Here is an 18,976-nt window from a genome sequence, read left to right as displayed (position 1 = left end):
CCTCAACCCCACTCTGCCTCAGAAGAATTGCATCGTTCTTACAGAGCCTTTTGTGCAAGGTCTTACACTTACTGTAATTCAGACCAGTGAATGAAGCCCCTAAAACCCAGGTTCTTCTTTTACATCTGCATCAAACACATACAGAAAATCTGCCAAATTTTAACATTTTCTATTCTGTACTTTTATATACCCTTCTCTTACATTTCATGCTCTCGTAAAATGCCTATATGAAAACTTTCTACAGGAATACTGGGCCAGAGCATGGCTGAGTTGTAAAACAAGGCAATCATCAGGTATTTACCCTTCAAGGTAACTAGCGTGGAGAATTTTAACTGTGCGAGAGATGCACGGTCAAAGCTGCCTGTGTCTGATTTATTTGGTTAAAGAGGTGTTACCTCATGAACATTTGCTGACAGTGCACAAGAGAAAAGCAAGCTTGAAGAGTTCTGGTTCTGTTTTTCTCAGTTTGTGATCCAGTGGTACAGGAGCAAACTTCTTTTTCTTTCTTCAGAATTTTTTGAGGCAGTTGAATAACATTTCAAGGTTAGTGTGTTGGTTCTTCACTGAGTGCAGTCAAGAAACAACACACTAAAAATCAGTGCATGCAGGGGCATTTCTGCGTTGTCTTGTATCATCCAAACAGTCTAGATGCTATGGCAATGTCTAACAGTTTGAATTAACTCTACAAACTGCTCTGGCATTTTAAATACAGGCTTACCACATAATTTAGGCCTAGCTTCATCAATATGGCTGAGCTACTGTCTATTTGATGCATTGCAGTGACCACTAAAATTCTCGTTGGTGCCCCACGTAGCTCAGAAAAACCATGATGAAGGGCTGCAGTGTCCCCATTACTGTCATTCATGGTTGCGATCAGCCATCTTTCCTACCCAAGGGCTGGAAAGAGACAGCATGCCATCCATATATTTTTTTTATGCCAATAGAAATACTTGTGGTATGATCCTGGTAGTTTTCCAGTTTTCTTTTATGGGGCAGGAGTGGCACGAAAGGGTGGAAGCAAACTGGAAATCCAGCCCCACTATTCCGCTCAGTTCTTTGTTTGCTGATGTAGATCATTAACAGCTACTTTTAATTTTCAAAAATGGGTGTTTTAAATTAATAATGACGTTGACAAGATGCAGCCTAAATTCCACTTCATTACATCTATTCCAAAGTCATTATCGGAGATCAGAATGACTATCAAGCATTCTGGATATCAAACTTTCATAATGGATTCGGTGAACTCTCCAACGTCAGTCTTGAGAGAGAAGGAACAGTTCATCTCTATCGAAATATTAATTTATTTAACAATGATACTATTAATGTACATAAAATGCATACATTCCAGGTTTAAAGGATGGTATGCACCTTCTGTCTTTTTCATCAGTAGTTATCAAATAGCTTTATAATTCCAGTGAAATTTAGTGTAAGTAAAAATCAGTGTCTAATCCAGATACAGAAAAGGCTGTTTACTCCTGTGTATGCTAAAGAGACATAAATGCATATCATTAATTATTGAAAAGACACATAAATATCAACATAAATATGTTAGCATTATGCAGTGGGGTAGCCTCCATCTACAGTAGTCCCATTCAAACTCATCAAGATGAAACACCCACAAATACTGAGTGTTCTGCCCTGATCTGCCAAGTCTGACACTGTAAATGCAAAAAAGATGCAAAAGGATAAACTTCCATATTCTCCACCGTTAAGTACAGCCGTAAGACTCATTAACTGCCATTTACACAGCTGAAAGCCACACATGTGCATCCATGTGCTTATTAATATTGTTTGTACACCAAAATATAAATGGAGTGTAACATGGCATATGTATTTTCTATATGACATCCTTGCTGTGTCTTTTTATTATTTTTTTCACCGAGCTGCACTTTCCTGCCCATTTTTAAACTTACTGCCTAGAGATTTACTAGCAGAATTGTTTCACATTGAACAAAGATAGCACTTCATTGGTTTTGCTCCTTAGGTCTCTAGCACCGCAAACAGCTTATTAGTGAAGGTCTCTAGCAGTGCCAGCTAGCCTAGTAGAGCACTTCTTCAACATAAAGAGAAAGCAGTCCCTGGGGGTATTAATACTTACCTTCCACACAGTGAAGTCGGGAGGTTGAATTAGCATTTGTGAAGTATTTGGATTTCTTTGAATGAAGGATGCCATAGAAACGAAGGCTAAAGCAAAGTACCTTGTGAAGCAAAAATGTCAACAATCAATGCTATTCAATAACGGCCATAATTTTTTAATTAGCAACACACTGAAATGAGACTCATGCTAGATCTGGATCAGTTATTATTTTAGACTGAAGTCTTCCACACAGGTACCTAATTGTATACCCAGGGATATGAACAAGTAGCCCAGTAAACATGGTCAGATAGGCAATCCCTGTCCACATCTTGGTCTCGATCCATGTTTGCTTCCAGAGGCTGTTCCTCTCTTTCAAGCATAAGCGTAATAATTTGTAATTGTCTGTAGCCTCCTGCTCTTGCAGGTTCTACTATGCTTTCTTTTTCCGGCCTCACTCTGTGAGAATCTGATTATCAAGTCACTTCCTTTATCACAGTTCCTCCTAGAGATCATTTTTGCCATTCTGCCCACCGGAAGCAGCATTTCTTCATGAAACCATGCATGCTATGTATGTAAGTGTGCATACTTAACAGCATTGTATTTTCTACGCAGGAAGTCAGGAAGAAGGAGTTGACTGACTACATCCCACCACCAACATGGCCCTTAGGTTGCCACTGGAGGCCAGTACAATCAAAAGTGTCCTCCTGTGGGTGGACAGATTCGCTTAAAGAGCAACTTCAAGCTTGGAAGAGTAGGAAGTGAGAACATACCGAACCGTACCGGTCAGGCTACCGCTTCAAAAGCATAGCTGAAGAATTTGGTTTTACATTAGCAGACTGAGCTTTATGCTCAGAGGCCTTAGCAAATTTATAATGTGCACTGAAAATACCAGAACTATTAAAATATTAGGGATTAAGTATTGCTAAAAACATAGAAAAAAATCACTATGATATACATATCTGCATATATAAGTTTTAGCATACATTCATGTATCTAATTGCCTAATCCAGCGTCTTTTCAAGTGAACAGAGGTTGTATTTGGTCACAAGGTATTATAATTCATAATATCCCTCCCCTATTAAATGCATGCTTTTTTTTTCCCCTTAAAACTTATTCTACTCTCTGGGTTGAAAATTTTACTTTTATTTGACATGTATCTGACATCTATTGAACATCTGCTGAACAAATCTGTCACTGAAATTATAACTTCACAAATTTCTTAGCAGACTTTGACAATATTTTGCTGTCACGTTGCTGTACAGCTGTGTATTTCTGAGCCCAGAGCCACAGCAGATGGGGCACGCAGTACGCGGTCGAAAGCTCCATCCTAAGTTTGGATGGTACCACACTTCCACTGACTGTGAGGAAAATGCATTATGCTAAAGCCTGGCAACCTCTTCCTTGTAGTTCAGCTTTTTTCTACAATACACCGAGTTCTTATTTGGTTAAAACTTGCTTCGAGGATGCCAAAAAACTCAAATAAACCATTCAGGTCACCTGGCAGAGCTCTTGAACAGGAGGTGTGTCATTCTTCCTGGCCTGGATTGAATGCCCACTTTTATAGCTTTTGCCTAACACTCTCTGTCCCTCAGCTCCTGCAACTGGAGCTGGACAACACATAAAATAAAAACGTGCTGTAAATGCACATAATTCACCGGTAAGTATTCAGCACATTAAAGTTACTGTTCAATGGCAGCCCCCCTTCTACAGAAACGGACAATTTGCCACCTAGATGTGGTGGCAAAGAGCCAGACAAGTAGGTGAGAGACCAGGCGTACCCTTCAGGACGGCAGCTATGCTTCATTGATTTAGCACAGCAAAGAAATGAAATTGCCTTCTCTTGACAGGCTTTTCTTTTTGCAAGAGCATAGAGAAGATTTCTCCTTTGCCAGCCATGGCTAACTGCTGCTCAGCCATAGTTTCAGCCACTTGGGCTGCTTCCCCTCAGTGTAAGCTACGGCAGCAAAAGGCTTGCATGGGCAGAGCAGGCAGAAGCTGGACAAGTGACAGCCACTGAAGCACCCCTGGCCACAATGGCCATAGCCAGAATACGACTGCAATTGTCTTAAAAGACAACTATTGCAATTGTACAATTATTGCAATTATCAGTACGACAGCAATTCACCGCTGGCAGCAAAATGCTGGCACTGTGTCAGCATGAATAACAAAATAACGCACCTTTACCAAAAAAAGTTAGTTTTGCTTGAGCAGGAAAATTTAATGACTGCAAATCCAAGGCAGGCTAAAAGCCTGTTGCCTGTTCCATGGATCACAATTTCTTGTTAAATATGGCACATGGAGAAATCAAATTTGGACTTTATTTCAGGCAGCATCCTTCCCTCTTGGAGGAAATGATGCAGCTGTGATCAATGCGTTCAGAGTTACTTTGTGTTCTGTCAATTAGTCAATGAGTAATAAATTTTAAAAGTCAATTAGTAGTAAATTATCTGTTTCTCTATACTCCTGCAAATCTGTTTCATGCTAATGTCTCTGAAGCCTAGCACGACTTCACCTAAATTGTTTGACGGATGTTCCCCTTCCTGCTCTCAGCAGTTTCAATGGAATATTAAATATTTGTATTTAAGCTGACCAGTGGACTTTTTAAAATTAATTCTCACATCTGTCTAATATCAATATAAAGCTGCTATTTCTACATTGAGTATATTAGAATCCACATTAGCAATAGAAGCAGCAAGCTGGGTAGCTTTTGGTACACAGACTTGTTTAAATAAATCCATAGAATAAGATTAGTGCTCAGTATAAAAGGAAAGGTAAAAAAAAAAAATAATTAAGCCCAGCTTGAGTCTGTTGTGTAAGACTGCAATATACTTCATAACTCCAGACTTTTGCATTGGAGGTACCTTGGTTTACTACAAAGATCATAAAATTAATGACCAAAATCAATACCAAATAGTGAGGAGTTTCATGGATACTGATTTACTTGATTACAGGACTTTTGTCCCACTTCTGATACGTGTGTCCATCTGTCCCATTTCTGGTCTATTAAATTTGGTGTTATTGCCAGACCCAAGCCAAAAGCTACTCCAGCAGCAAAAGTTATCCTTGTGATGTGGATGACTGGGTCCACTAATGCATCAGATGACAGAGATTTCTAAGATTATGCAGATTTTAAGGTCATCCTTGTGGCAGCCAGCATGCTGGATCAGGGGAAGGAACATACCTGGTTGCTCCGTACAGAACAGCACAACACGTACCAACTGCCACCTAAGTCTGCAATATGCCAATCGCTCCATATTCTGCAGAACATGACCTTGGTTTGACATGGTTTAGAGACCAGTAAAAGAGCCTGTTAGCTATACTTTGTAAAATTTTCTTCCTCATATTACTTGTCTCCCTTATCTAAATTATCTTTTTGCATGTTTTAATTTCTTCATAAGCACAAAAAAGGCCTTTCCTACGGGATATAGAGTATATACACCCACTTCCTAGCCTGTATGCTTACCACTGTGTATTGTTACTCTCTTAGATTCATACACAGGAAAAGTAATTACAGAATCACAGAATCTTTAAGGCTGGAAAAGACCTTTAAGATCATCAAGTCCAACCATCAACCATCAATTCAAGTGGTCCCCCAAAATTTAAAGAATAATCTACTTGGGATGTATAAGCGCATCCAGGCTCCGTCCTTCTTGGGCCATCATTCTGCTGGAAAATTGAGCCTGCTTTAATTTCTCAGTGGTGCTTTTCATCACAGGAACCGAAGGAACTGCTGGAACAGCTGCCATGAAAGAGGGCAAGTACAGAGGCTGAACGAATTGTTGTGGACAGAAGCCGCACAAGACCGAGTGATGAAGTTATATTTAACAGCAGAAGCATAGAAACTCCTGGGTATTGCATGATTTGGGTATCTATTGGTGTTTTGCAACTTCTGCTGCATGTGCCGTAGAGGGAGACTATTGCTACCTACCTGGCTCCATCAACCTGATGCAAAGTCGGGAGGACGCTCCTCCTTTGAAAAGTCATTTTCTCCCCCTTCCCAGAGCTAAACAGATCTGTTCAGGATGCTGCTCTCACTATGGTTACAGCCAGCCTCTCTGGGAGCTCTGTTTGTACCACTCCTGTTTTGTAGAATTGCTGGGTTTTTTGGGGGGATGGTGGTTATTTTGACATCCAAAAGCAATACAACTTCAGTAAATCACATCCCTTTACTCTGAATTTTTAGAGTACTGATGTCTTCTTCTTGTCTCATCATCTTAAAGCATATTACGTTTTCAGAAAGATCAAAAATTCAGATGACAAGCTTGTTGAAGAATGAGATTTGTCTGAAATACCTCTTGAACCTCTCAGGGTCAAGTAAACCTGGCTCAATAAAATCTTTGTATGCAGTGGTCAATGGAAGTCCATCCACTGACTTTAACAAGAAATACAGAGGACTCCCATGTAGAGCAGTACTGACCAAACGTGATACAGATGTCAATAAGACAAATTTTCATAGCGGTTTTTATTCATGACACTGGTTATTTGTTGCTGAATATGCAAGTAATGGCAGATAAATTACCGTCATAAAAATGCTTCTGTAATTCCAGTCTTGCATTGTGTTCCTTTGCGTACTCCAGCTCATGACTCGGGAATCTGCTGGCTTATAACCAAAATACTGGAGTTATTTATTTTTTGCATTTAAATTCAGTTTGCCATACATTAGTTTTAAAGGCAATAGTACAAATTGTCTGACTTATCTTTTGCTTAAATATTTTGCCAATATGAAAATATGAAATGAGTTGAGTATTAACAAACCTAGTTTTTGGTGACACAGACGAGAATCTCAGTGACAGAAACGGCTGATAACAATATGGACTAGTTCAGAAAGTATCCAGACCTTCACATTAATCTTAGTTCAGAAGATGTACACTAGACATTAATAAGAAGTTGCATCGCTAATTAAATACTTTGCCTAGCATAAAGTTGAAAACTATCTTGCTTGCGGCAAGCAAAGCTACTCTAAATTTCTGCTGGGTGAAATCAGCAAACTCTGAAAGGATTTGTGTATTTTTTTCCCTATAATATACCAGTTAAAAAGAAGTCTCTTGTCTCTTTGAAAGTCAAGCCATTCTAAACTCCCCGTCAGTATTACCAAGAAGAGTTCAGAGGCACTCTTAATGCCAGTAATGGAACATGAAGTAGATCCCAACTCTTTCTTCCCTCCGAAATCAGTTGGCACTATGACCCCAATAACTGACCGTGAAGCGCAGAGGGCAAACTGTTTGTATGCCTCTACTAACACATGCTTCTAGCTCCCCCAAATCAATCCGTTAACGAATGATGAATCTCTAGGAATGGAAATTAACATTTCTGTGGTAAGTGAAACACGGTTTCTTAGTACTAAAGCCAGAGACTCCAGTAGTGCTAAAGAAAACAGTGTTATATTATTTTTCTGTGCAACTTCAGCATTCATTTCTTCGTCACTCATTACTGAATGGAGCTGAAAAACGTGGACACTATGGTTATACACGTTCTCACTATTGGAATACGACAGTCTCACTTATGGGAACACTCAAAGTTTGCAGACCCCTAATGCTTATTGATAGCAGTCAGTAACATACGCTTTATGATTTTTTTGAAATGAAATCCCTCTCCGTATTCAAACATTGCATCTGTGAAATCCAAACATCTCTTATCAGCTCTGCAGAAGTGAAGGAGATTTAACCAATACTGCAAGCCTGAAAATTCAAACCCCTTTCTTTAGTGGACGCAGGCACAATTTGAACAGTTATTTTAGAAGAGATTTTCCATAGACGCAGTAACTTGAACTTTTGAGCACTGTTTTAGCAGATTCCCAAGCTTTCAGGCTACCTAGGACTTTAAAATCTCTTGGTTGTTAGATAAAAAAAAAAAAAGAAGTAGTAAAAAAGCTGCTGTTTCGTACTGCCACAGACCACAGCCCTTCGTCAGCATTTGGCTCCTGGCATAAGTGAAAATGGTGCCGTAAGTCTTTGTATGCAACACAAGCCAATTATCTTCATATGCACAAATCTTCAGTACTGACTGGACGTCCTGTTTTCTTCAGCTAATTACATTGTCTTAACACGCACTTCACATCGTCTTCTGAAATTTGTTTTAACGGCAGCTCGAAGTAATTACTACCACTACCATCTCGTTCAGATCCCACCCACTTAAATCACTTTACCCCAAAACTAAGTTCAGCCGATTTGAGGTAATACACGTACACCGCGTTTCTCCCTACTCCACAGGTCACTCCGCTAGGCTTCAATCACACCGTAAAACCGTGGCAATGCGTCCTCACTAGCCTTGTAGCCAAGAGCTTTAGGATTCCTTGGGCAACTGAAAGAAAACCCTCCTGGGGACATATTTCGGATGTCTCTGATGACAACATCAGAGTTGTTGTCATCAGAGGCAACATTGTCTCTCTCTGAACAACAACGTCATAAAAAGGTTCTGGAGAAATCTAGCGTTATGTTGCAGTTTGGGGATCCCTCGGTGCATTATTTTAAGCGTGAATGACAGGACCACGCTGCAAACAGGGCTCCGGCTCCCCACAACCTCCGGGCCCCGCCGATCCCCACCGGGCTGCCCCAGATAGACCCCACCGGGGAGCAGCTCCGCTCGCCCGCCCCCGGGAAGCGGGAGGCGAAGGGGGGGATGGGGGTGGCGACCCGGGCCGGGCCGCGCCTCGCCGCACACCGGGCGGGCGGCGGGGCGCGGCGTCCCCTTTAAGAGGCGCGGCGGGGCATGGGGCGGGGGGCTACACTCTGCCTCACGGTACCGGGCGTCCCGGCTAGGCTCGTCCGCGCCGCGTGGGGTCACCTGACAGCGCCGGGCCACCGACCTGCGGCGGCAGCGTCGGCCCGCTCGCTCCGCTCCGCCCCGCCCTCCGCACCGGGGTAGGGGCGGCGCTGCTGCGGCAGTAGCGCGGGGATTAGGCTGCGGGAGGATTAAGCCGCCGGCTGGAAATAGCAGCGGCGGCGGCTCCCGGGCGTGGACGCCCAGCGCATCCCCGGCGGCGGCGGGAGGGGGCAGCCCGCATCTGGGGCTACCGGGGCCGGGGGGAGGGGGGGGGGGGGGCTGCTGCGCCGCGGGGCGCCTCGCCTAACGGGCCGGGCGGGAGGCGGCGGTGCCCTCCCCGGAGCGGCGGCCGGAGGACAGGAGGGAAGGACCCGCTGACAGGTCGGCCGCTGGCGCTCGCTTCATCCTCTTCTCCCCCCGCCGCGCCGGCCTGGGCTGCTGCATGGCGCTGGGTGGGGAGGGGGTCCTCATCGGGGCCGGGGGGGGCCGTGGAAGGCACCGGCAGGGCATAACATGGCGCAACGGTGCCATAATCTCCCACCGGGGAGGCGGCGGGGCGGGCGCTGCGGCGGGGCCGGGGCGCGGCGGAGGCTCCCCCGGGGAGCGGGCGGGCGCTGCCGGGGCAGGTGGTGGTGGTGTGGGGGTGTCCTTCCTCCCGTCCCGGGGGCTCGCACGTTATTTGTGTGCAGCCTCCTCCTGCCACCGTCATTATTTCTCCTTCGTCCTTTCCCTGCAGCGCCTAAAATACCCTTTTTTTTTTTTTTTTTTTTTTTTTTTTTGCCCCAGGCGCCTTCTAGCGAGGCTTACACAACGGGGCGGGGGGGGGGGGGGTGGGCGCTGCCATTGTGCGTGCGGCGTGACTGTGTGTGTCCGCGTGCGTGTCTCTGCCGTGCCCCCCCCCCGGCGATAAACCCGGAATCTCCCCTTCCCCTCCGTGTTTTCCGCCTCTGCAGAGCAGGCAGCAGCAGGCACGCCAGCGAAGATGTCGGGTCAGACGCTGACGGATCGCATCGCAGCTGCTCAGTACAGCGTTACGGGATCAGCCGTAGCCAGAGCCGTCTGCAAAGCCACCACGCATGAAGTGATGGGGCCCAAGAAAAAGCACCTGGACTGTGAGCATCCCTTTTCGTATCCCCAGCGAAGACCCGGGGCTGAGGAGACTGCTCACGGTGCTCTTTAGTGTGCCCCTGAGCAGCCGCGCTTGCTGTAATCCAGCTTGCAAACCCTAAGGGTTATGAGAAATCTGCAGGAGAGGATGAGTTATTATTGCATTTCTTCTCTTATTGCATAATACTCTTTTCAGCCTTTTTTTTTTTTTTTTTTTTTTCCCCTTTTCCTCATGACCTCTTGCTTTTTATCCGGGAAGGCAGTTTGAAGCGTGCCTTGCGGAGCAGGGTCTTGGAAAGAGGGGAAGGAATTGGACGCAGGGCAAAATGGACACGCGCTTGTCGCTGCCTGCTTCGGTCAGGATTAAGCTAGGCAGAGACATAAACGCTATGCCAGGAGCTGGCCAAGCACCAGTAGGAGTGCGGGCCATCTCCACAGCAGATTTCTGAAGAGGTTTAGATGGTGGTGTGTTTAGATGGCAAGGCATTTGGACAATGCCACGCTGTAGATAGGGACAGCCTTTGGAGAGTGTAAGGGCTGTTGGTGAGGTTCCAAATATCAGAGAGCAACTTCGTGAGCTGCCTGATGGTTTGCATCACGTTTCATTGAAGATGGCTGTAGCTTTGTCTCAAAGATTTACGATCAATTCTGGACTGGCATTAGCTAGTTAATGCATGCAACAAGGTTGAAGTCAAAATGTTTCTTAAAAAACAATGAGCTAGGGATGTTTTGTCTTGACAATTTTCTTTCTTTTCAACCCACTCAACTGTCAGTCCCTGCTTGGAGATACCAAGGAGTAGAATGGTGGAAGAATTTAATTGTATGATGTTAATTGGCCTTGTTTACCAGTAGTAACTCTGTCCAGCATTGAACTCAGTAGATCAATAGCAGGTTTTAATGTCTAAAATTAAGTGTTTTTTCCAGGTTTTTTGGGACATGCTAAGAAACACTTTCAAGTAAAGATCAGCAGGTTTTATATCAAGCAGCCTCTTGGCTGCTGGCTGTTACTAAGTAATGCTGGTGCAGGTGCATATAAGTACAGTTCTGATGATGCTGTATTTCTTAAAAGAGGTAGTATTATCTCTGAAAATAACTCCAGATTTCAGTGCTAATGGTTTCATAGCTGACCCTTAAAGTGGCAAACAGTATGTGGGTCTTCCAGTATACGTAAATACTCTTGTATATATATCTAAGAGATGCTGACCTAAGCAGCATTCATTAAAGACTGACTTGAGTCTAAACCATCATTTAAATAGATCGACTGTCTTGATATCATGTATTCTCTCTTGTTTATTTTAAAAAATTATCTTGATTATTGATATCTCTTATGTTGCTGTTTGGTAGCTGTTGACACTTCTTAATCTGTAGGCTGTGTCGGGACAGTCCCTGTTACTAGAAGCTTTAGCTTAACCACACGAGCTAGGATTTTTTTTTTTAAAAGCGTGCTGTGTCTCTCTGTGTGTATTTTAACATGTATACACACACATACAGAGGAACATATATATATTTATAAATAAAGTACTATCTGCAATAGGCAGGATTAAAGTGAGGTAGAAATAATTTACTAGTGCTGTATTAAGGTCTGGAAAGGGATTGTGTTTGGATATTTGCGCTAATACTACTACTTCAGAAAATGAGCGTGGGAGAGACTGAAGCCAGTAGCATTCCATACAGTTTCATACCCACCTGCATGTAGGACACACAAGAGGAAAAGAAATTATCATTTCTTGGGAGGATGCATCCCTGATCAGTTTTCCTTCTATTTTCCAAGCTGTATAGAACAGTTGAGAGTTTAACTAACTGGTATCATTAAAGACAGAATCTTGTCAGTGGGAGATACACACATTCAAAGTTGTGGACTATAAATGAAAATCAAGTTCATGTTTTAGAAGAAAAAAATATTTTCAGGCTCTTAAACCCGAGTCATCTCCTCAGAACTATGAATTGCTAGGCAATTCCTTGCACTCTGATGTGTATCGTGTGAACAAGTGTTAAAATAGGACTTATATATTGTAATGAGAGAGTAAATTAAAAGTTCATCCTTTGAAAGAGGAGTACCCCCAGGCATGCAGGAGGTGTACTGCTGGGTGGAGATAGATCTGAGCCACATGGCTGGCTGCATTTAAAGTTGGATAAGTAGCATTGGAAGATGTGACATAACTTTCCAATGCCTTAAGGTAAGTTTTAAGTCAAGATGTGAAGCATTTAGATGATTAAAACTTAAGGTACCAGAGAGCAGTGGTTGGAGTGATGCTTTATGAAGAGCTGTAATGCTAGCATTGGTGTGGGAGTTCTGCGTCCTTAGGGTACTCCACAATTTTTATTTTGTGTCTTGGTGGCCAGGTGTCATGTCCCACAACCTATCTTCTGCTGCCCTGTGTAGCAGCTGGGCTTTGTAAATTAAATGGAGATGTCAACTATTTAACATGAGTTAAATAGTCCTGTGAGGATGGGACACAATGATGCCCGTCCTCATATGTTTTCTGCAGAACGTATTAGTTCCAGATGGTTATATAAAGATGACAGGTGACAAGGTGTGGGGTGGTTTGGTTTTTTTCTTGTTTGGTTGGTTTAGGTTTTTTAGTTTCCCTATTTAGAGGGAATTTGCTCTGAGGAATAAAAAGCATGATTTTGTTATGAGCGCATGTGCGTGAGGAAAGGAGAACAGAATAAATGCCTTCTGCAGAACAAAAGCTGAGCTGCTAGGTGTTTACCTTTGTGTGGTTTTCTGTATTTGCATGGCTTACAAGTGTGCAGGCTTTAATATGGAAGTTGCATAGTGACAGGAATGGGCTCTGGGTGCTGCACAGGCTTGTCATGTAAAGAAGTACTGAAGTATGTTTAGGTTGCTATCATATACTCATCAGTAAGATTTACCATTTGCTTGAATTCCAGCACTCATACCAGTGAATTGCCAGCAGCTGTGGAAAGTAGTGCCAGATGGCAATAAAGGCATTTTCCAAGTGCCTGTGGGGAGAAAAGGAACATAAGTAGGGATGCTCTGATGGTTTGGGGCAAGCTGTTGCAGTTGGCACTTAACAAACTTGTCGTCTTGAAGCCATATCATTGTGGTGACTTTATCTCCCTCAGCTGACCATGTTATGTTGAATAAGTTACAATTAGGTACAGCAAGGGAAGCATTTCCATGGAGAAGTGGGGATTAGCAACTTGATTTTGTGGTAGTGAGAAGGGCCATTGCAGAATGGGTGAATGAGGTATATGGGCTATGGTAAGGATAAATGAGCTGTGGTGATTTAACTGGGAGGGCAATCCTAGCGCACAGCGTAGAAGTTACATCTTTCAGAACAACCTGAGAATGAGTTACGGCTTCACTGAGGGTTTAAATATGTGGGGCAAGTAAAAGGCAGCTTCCAGCCACAAATAGGGGTTACTGATGGTGTCAGCAGGGAAAAGCTTTCAGAGAAGGGAAATAACTTGACTTTCAAATGTTAAAACACATGATAGATCAGGGAAAAATAGGTAGATCTGAGCTAATCTCCTTTTATAAAGGATCTCACTCAGAAACAGATTGTCAAGCTTTCATTTAGAGAAGTAAACTGGAAACCAGTGAGGTGGTTGTGTCTGCAGTCGGTCCTAACAAGTTCCTGTTTCTGAAAATGATTAAAATGGCTGGGACTTTCCTTCACTTAATTTGTTGAGTGAACTGCTTTGGAGCAGGAGGAAGTTCTGGAGTGTGCAGTCTAAAAAGACTACATGGTGCCTCCTTACTTCTTCAAAATAATTCTCGGAAGGTAGAAGACCCTTCTGGTGGCCTGATCAAGTGCTGGGAGACTTTCATGAAATATGGGAACAAAGCAGATGAAGATCAGGGCTTGATTTTCTGTGGCTGTGGAGATGACCTGTGTATCTGTAGTAACATCTTTCCATCACAGGTCTAATTATTAATATTTGTATGTGGCTGACAAACAAAAGCTCTAAAAGGAAATTTATGGTTTAATTCATGCTGGTAACTGCACTGCAGGACTGGTGTCAGTATTTTGCTTTTACAGACACTTTTGTTCCTGCAGTGTTTTGCCTTTCTCCTGAAAACTGTAGGGATCTCTAACAAGTTTGAATCACTGTGGTCTCTAGTGTTGAAACAGAAGCGACTGTTGACCAAAAGCAATGGGTTAAACTTTTTTCCTGGGCTCAGTAAAGATAAAGTTGCTGGATCCCACAGGTTAGTCTTAAAAACCTCTATCTCATTCCTGAGGAATATGTGTGTGTGTCTGTTTTTTGGGGGCAAGGTAGGGGTCAGTGGAGCTATTTTGAGTCACTAGGCTTCAGTGACTGTTAAGGTTAACCTGGATGCATATTTCAGAAGTTGCTTGCTGTGAAGTGATTTGGGGAGTGTTCCAAGTCTGTTGGCACTTGGGGCCCTTTCCTAGCAGGAGTAGCGCAGATGTACAAGTACTGCATTGCTCTGCAGTCCAGGTGACACTTTGTCTCTATGGCTGTGGAAGTACCTTTAAGAAAATTGCTAAGAAAGGAGTCACTGTACAAAGTGGGCTTAATCCTTCACACTTCACTAATGAAAATACTTTTGTATGTCTCGCTGTATCTTGTATTGCAGTAACTTGTCACAGTTTCCACTTAAGAGAACTGTCTTTGTTTAAAAGTTAGCATTGAAGATCAGCTGTAATACAGTGTCTTGGTTTTTATTGTAACAGCTGGGGTGTATTCTAAATTGTGAACTCCTCCTTGTCACTCCAGTGAATCTCTTTCACACCTGGAAAGAAAAACATCTAAGCAAGAAATTCCTTTCTTTAATTCATTAATGGATATTGGATTAGCACTGCTTTTTGTGTGTAAGGACTTGTCATCAGTCTCTGTGTTGAATAACACTGTTCCTGTGGGCTTCTCTCATGTCCTTTCCCAAAACAGTACTAAGATTCACTTCATTTGGATGTGTGTAGATCTCTGAATAGGAGTAGAAATGTCCGTCATGGGTGAGGGGAGCTAATAAGAAAGCATTTTAGGTTAGTTGATCTTTAATATTTCATTGGCATTAACTTTCAATTTCCCTCCCCCGGCCCCATACTGTTTTTAAGGCATGTAGTACCAAGAGAAGGCTGCCCTTTTGGTTAAGCTAAGACTTGGCTAACTAATGATTTTTCAAAATATGTTTGAAGCTTGGGTAGAAGTTTGAATTCCTATTAAGATACAAAGGTTGAAACACGGGCAGGATCACCTGATCCTGTGCATCTGAACTCTTCGGTGTTTAAGTCTTCTTATGGTACAATGCCTAAGGAGATGGAGGATGAGGAAACAGAAGAGTGGGTAGACACTGTAATATTAAACTGCCATTCTTCCAAACAGTGTAACTTGATAAAGCTAGATTGACTAGTCCTACCCTCCTTCCCCTTGGCTTTTGCTCAGCTGAAGGCATGAATTCTTAGGCAGTTTTCAACAGTCATCAAGATCCTTAGGTTAAACATGCTTCGTCAAGGTCATAGATGACAGTCTGGGACAAGCCAGGTCTTTCTGCTGTACTGATTTCCATTAGTAGACTTTGATAATGGAGCAGCCGTGTCTGTCTTTGAGGCCCCTTGTTCATGAGATGGTCTGTAGGACAGTGACCAGTCCATAGTTTTAATCACTTCTATTTAGTATTTGAATATGTTTAACAATAGTCACATAGTGTTACTGCCTTAGATCCTGGATGGCAGCAATTGAGTATCTTTTAAACAAACAAAAAAATCTGCAGTTTGATTTCCTGTGGTTTGGTTTGATCTGTGCCTCTGATTTCCCAGCCTGGCTCTTAAACCTTCCGTCTTCTGTGCATGCCTTACCTGGGCCTGTCCCACTAGTGAGGAATTCTGTGAAGTCTCCAGAAAGGTACTCTGTTAGTGTGGTCAGTCCATGCTTCTGTGTCTCTGTCCCATGAAGGATCCTCTGAAGTGCTTAAAAGAAGATGACAGTCAGGATAACTCTGAAGAGTGTACAGCATTTTGGGTGCTATTCGTCTACCCTGCTTCTTGCTGGATGGGGAAGTTGGTAGCCAAAGATGAGGATTTGCTGCCCGTTTAGTCCGTACTTCTGAAGAAATGGTAATACAGCAGAGGCGCACCTGCCTGTAGTATTTTTCTGCTTACGTTCAAGATACTTGAGACTACTTTGCTCTTCCTACCCTACTTACCTTTCCTCCAGTACTGGGACCCTGTCCATGACAAGGTGTTGGCTGCAGGAATGGCCTCTGAGAAGAGACCAGGGCCTGCTCCATGCTGGACACAGCTGGCTCCACAATGGACCCACCATAGGAAACAGCTGAGCCCGTCCATGAAGCTTGTGGCATCTCCAGGAAAACATACTTATAGGGCAGAAAACACTGGACAGGCAGAGGAAGAGGAGGAGGGAAAAAGTGAGAAATGGCAGAGGGAACACCAAGGTCAGAGGTGGAGCAGGTGATACTCCATGGTGCTGGAGCAGATACCCCTTGCAGCCCATGGAAGAGACCCTTATTCTTCAAAGTCACAACTGCAGCATCCCCTCTGCTACCAGTACCTTGCCATGTGCACCCAGTATACCCTCTTTTCCCCCAAGAAAAGAAAGGGAGAGACCTTCCTCAGTCAGCTGTGGACCTATAGTATTGCTGAAGGAGCTGGCGCTACTGTTTTACAGGGGTGGGGAAAAGTTTAGGGTGGGGGACCACATTATATCCCTTCCCTTAATCTTACTATAGTCTAAAGATGAGTCAGTGGTACCAAACAGTATCATTAAGTTAACATTCCCTGTTCTTTTTTGGAGCTTCTTTTCAAGCCACAGATCAGAATGCGGGTAAGGGTGGAAAAGCACAAGTTCTGGTGTGTGCCTAGGGGAAATGCAGTAGTCTCACCCATGAGTGTCTCATGAGACTTGAATCTTTAAACTTCAACACATGGCATGCAGATTAGGAACGGTATTCTGCCTGGCTTGCAGAGAGGCGTTTCAAATACCATGAAAACAAAAAAGCAAGGAATAAAGCAAGCCAGGAAGTCAGGGTCTGAATCTCAGCGCAGGACGTCTAGTGTGCTGACAGAACGGGTCATCTAGCACAGGGCTGAACCCTGAACTACAACTAAATGATGTAATAGAAGAAGCTTTCCTAGTAGGTTTGCAGGCAGTGATCTGTAGCACAGGGTTTGCAGCAGTGGTTTTGTTCCCCTGAATCAGCAGCGCCAGCAAGATTGCAGTGTGAAGCTTTATTGGTAAGTTGCTATTAGAGTATCCCACCCCATCTGACTTGACATGGTTGCTTGATTTTCCTACTAGCCAAAATTTTCCTTGGGTGAGAGCTTGGTGGCTTAAAACCTGAAAAAAACAGATGTCGGCAGTTGCCAGAAGGCAATCAGAATACTTGGCAGAGGCTGGCTTGTCACTTTACGGAATATAGTTAAGTTTGCCTTTTCTGGAGTTTTGCAAACCGCATGCTAGACCCTTAAAACTGTTTTTAATACTTATAATCTTGCTATTTTGACCATGCTTACTTCTGCAGAGCTGCTTGAAAACACTGAAAATCAATACAAACCGAGTTTTGCAAGGGTGGGCTCAGGTGTATATTCAACAGTCATAGCTGGTATCCAGTAAGCTGCTTGTGCTCATAAATGCTTGTCTTTAGTTTGTGAAACACATCTGCTGAAGCAGTTGAAAGTTGTAGCCCACTAGGAGAGGGAATATACCAGCAATCTGGCTAGTGCCACAAATGGTATTGGACATCAGCCTTGAAGTGTCACCGTGAATGTAGGTGGAAGACTAGAACAGTGTTTTCTAGGCTGCTGGCAAATGGTGCATCCACGGGGCGTCCGAGCCTTGCAGCTCAGTTGTAGACACAGTATAGGAAATGGCAGTGCATTGTATTACCACCAACTTGCAGATGAACCAAGCAGAAATACCCTTCTGTTCCTTCTCTCTTCCCAGGATAATGCAACCTCATGCTTTGTTTTAGATAATATTTGTATCTTAACTTAGTTTAATGAAAGGAATTGGATGCTGAAAAGTCCTGGTGTCGTGCTGATGTTGTGTATTTGTGTAGTCTCTACTCTGGGCATTTGAGTTGAGGCAGTGTGTCGGTTGCCTTTCCTAGAGTCTGTTTTTTATAGCTATTGATAAAACTGAAATGTGTTACAGTATTTCTTACAGAGGAGATTTTGCGAGTATACAGGCATGATCATGCTTGAAGGCCACCAAGAAAGCGGACCCTGCCTCTCATATGTACACACCGTGTCTGCAGCTCGGGTCTGACTCGTGGCAATCAACTGTTTTCTTGGTCGTAAAGCAATATGCAAAATTACCACAGGTAGAAGGCAAGTTGTCAGGAACTCCTGTGTTGTAGTTGGGCCCCAGAGCTTTAACAAAACAGTTGAGCTGTGTACTTCGACAAAGTGGCTTTACTTTCTCAAAGAAGGAATGAAGAAGAAAGCAATGCTCTTTGCTAGTTGTCTCTAGGTATTTAGGAGACTAGGTTATACCTGACATGTGAAACACCTGTAAGGGTAGATCAGAGAGTTTGGTGTCCACTTGAACTAAGATTGTTCTACCCTATATTGAAAGGACCAAAGAACATGTCTTTTCAAGAAAGTTTCTTAAACTTTGCAGTCCTAAAGAGGTGGAACAAGACCGTGGCTTGACTACGGATAGTATAGTCAGTCACTTCAACCTGACTCTTGGCTTGGCACGAGCACAGATGGCACAATGGCAGTGGGCGCTTCCATAGCAGATGGTCAGCGGTTAGCCTGCAGAGCCTGGCAGGCCCTTAGTGCCTCTGGCATAGCTTTGTTATCTCTTAAGTCTCCCTGATAGTTTACAGAATGTTCTAAAATGGTCCTTCATGAGAGGAAGACATGACTGCTGAAAGCATGAATAAAACATGGTGTCTTGTCGCCCACATTCTTAAAATGTATGCAAGTTTACAAGTTTGGAGGAAGGTCCTCAAAACAAGGCAGTGGTTGGTTATCTTGCCACAGTGCAGGACCGCTAGCTAGAGCATGCGTCTTTAGACATAACTGAAGAGCCTACATAGATGCACTTAAGTGGGAGTTCAGACTGTTTTTA

At 43.4% G+C, this 18,976-nt stretch overlaps 1 protein-coding gene across 24 annotated transcripts in view; it reads left to right on the top strand.

Annotated features, from left to right (window-relative positions):
• Positions 1-9,253: 9,253 nt before the first annotated feature.
• The window catches only part of SNAP91 (synaptosome associated protein 91), a 69,336-nt gene continuing 59,613 nt past the window's right edge, over positions 9,254-18,976 (top strand). For all 24 annotated transcript variants that reach the window (XM_081997608.1, XM_081997607.1, XM_081997604.1 and 21 more), the window contains exon 1: positions 9,254-9,951. In XM_081997608.1, coding sequence (XP_081853734.1) covers positions 9,822-9,951 — 130 coding nt within the window. In that variant the 5' untranslated portion in view covers positions 9,254-9,821. The remainder of the gene's footprint in view (positions 9,952-18,976) is intronic.

The sequence above is a fragment of the Phaethon aethereus genome (genome assembly GCF_964289735.1).
Source record: "Phaethon aethereus genome assembly, chromosome: 3".
Lineage (NCBI taxonomy): Eukaryota > Metazoa > Chordata > Aves > Phaethontiformes > Phaethontidae > Phaethon > Phaethon aethereus.
This window is presented reverse-complemented; position numbering and strand designations above follow the sequence as displayed.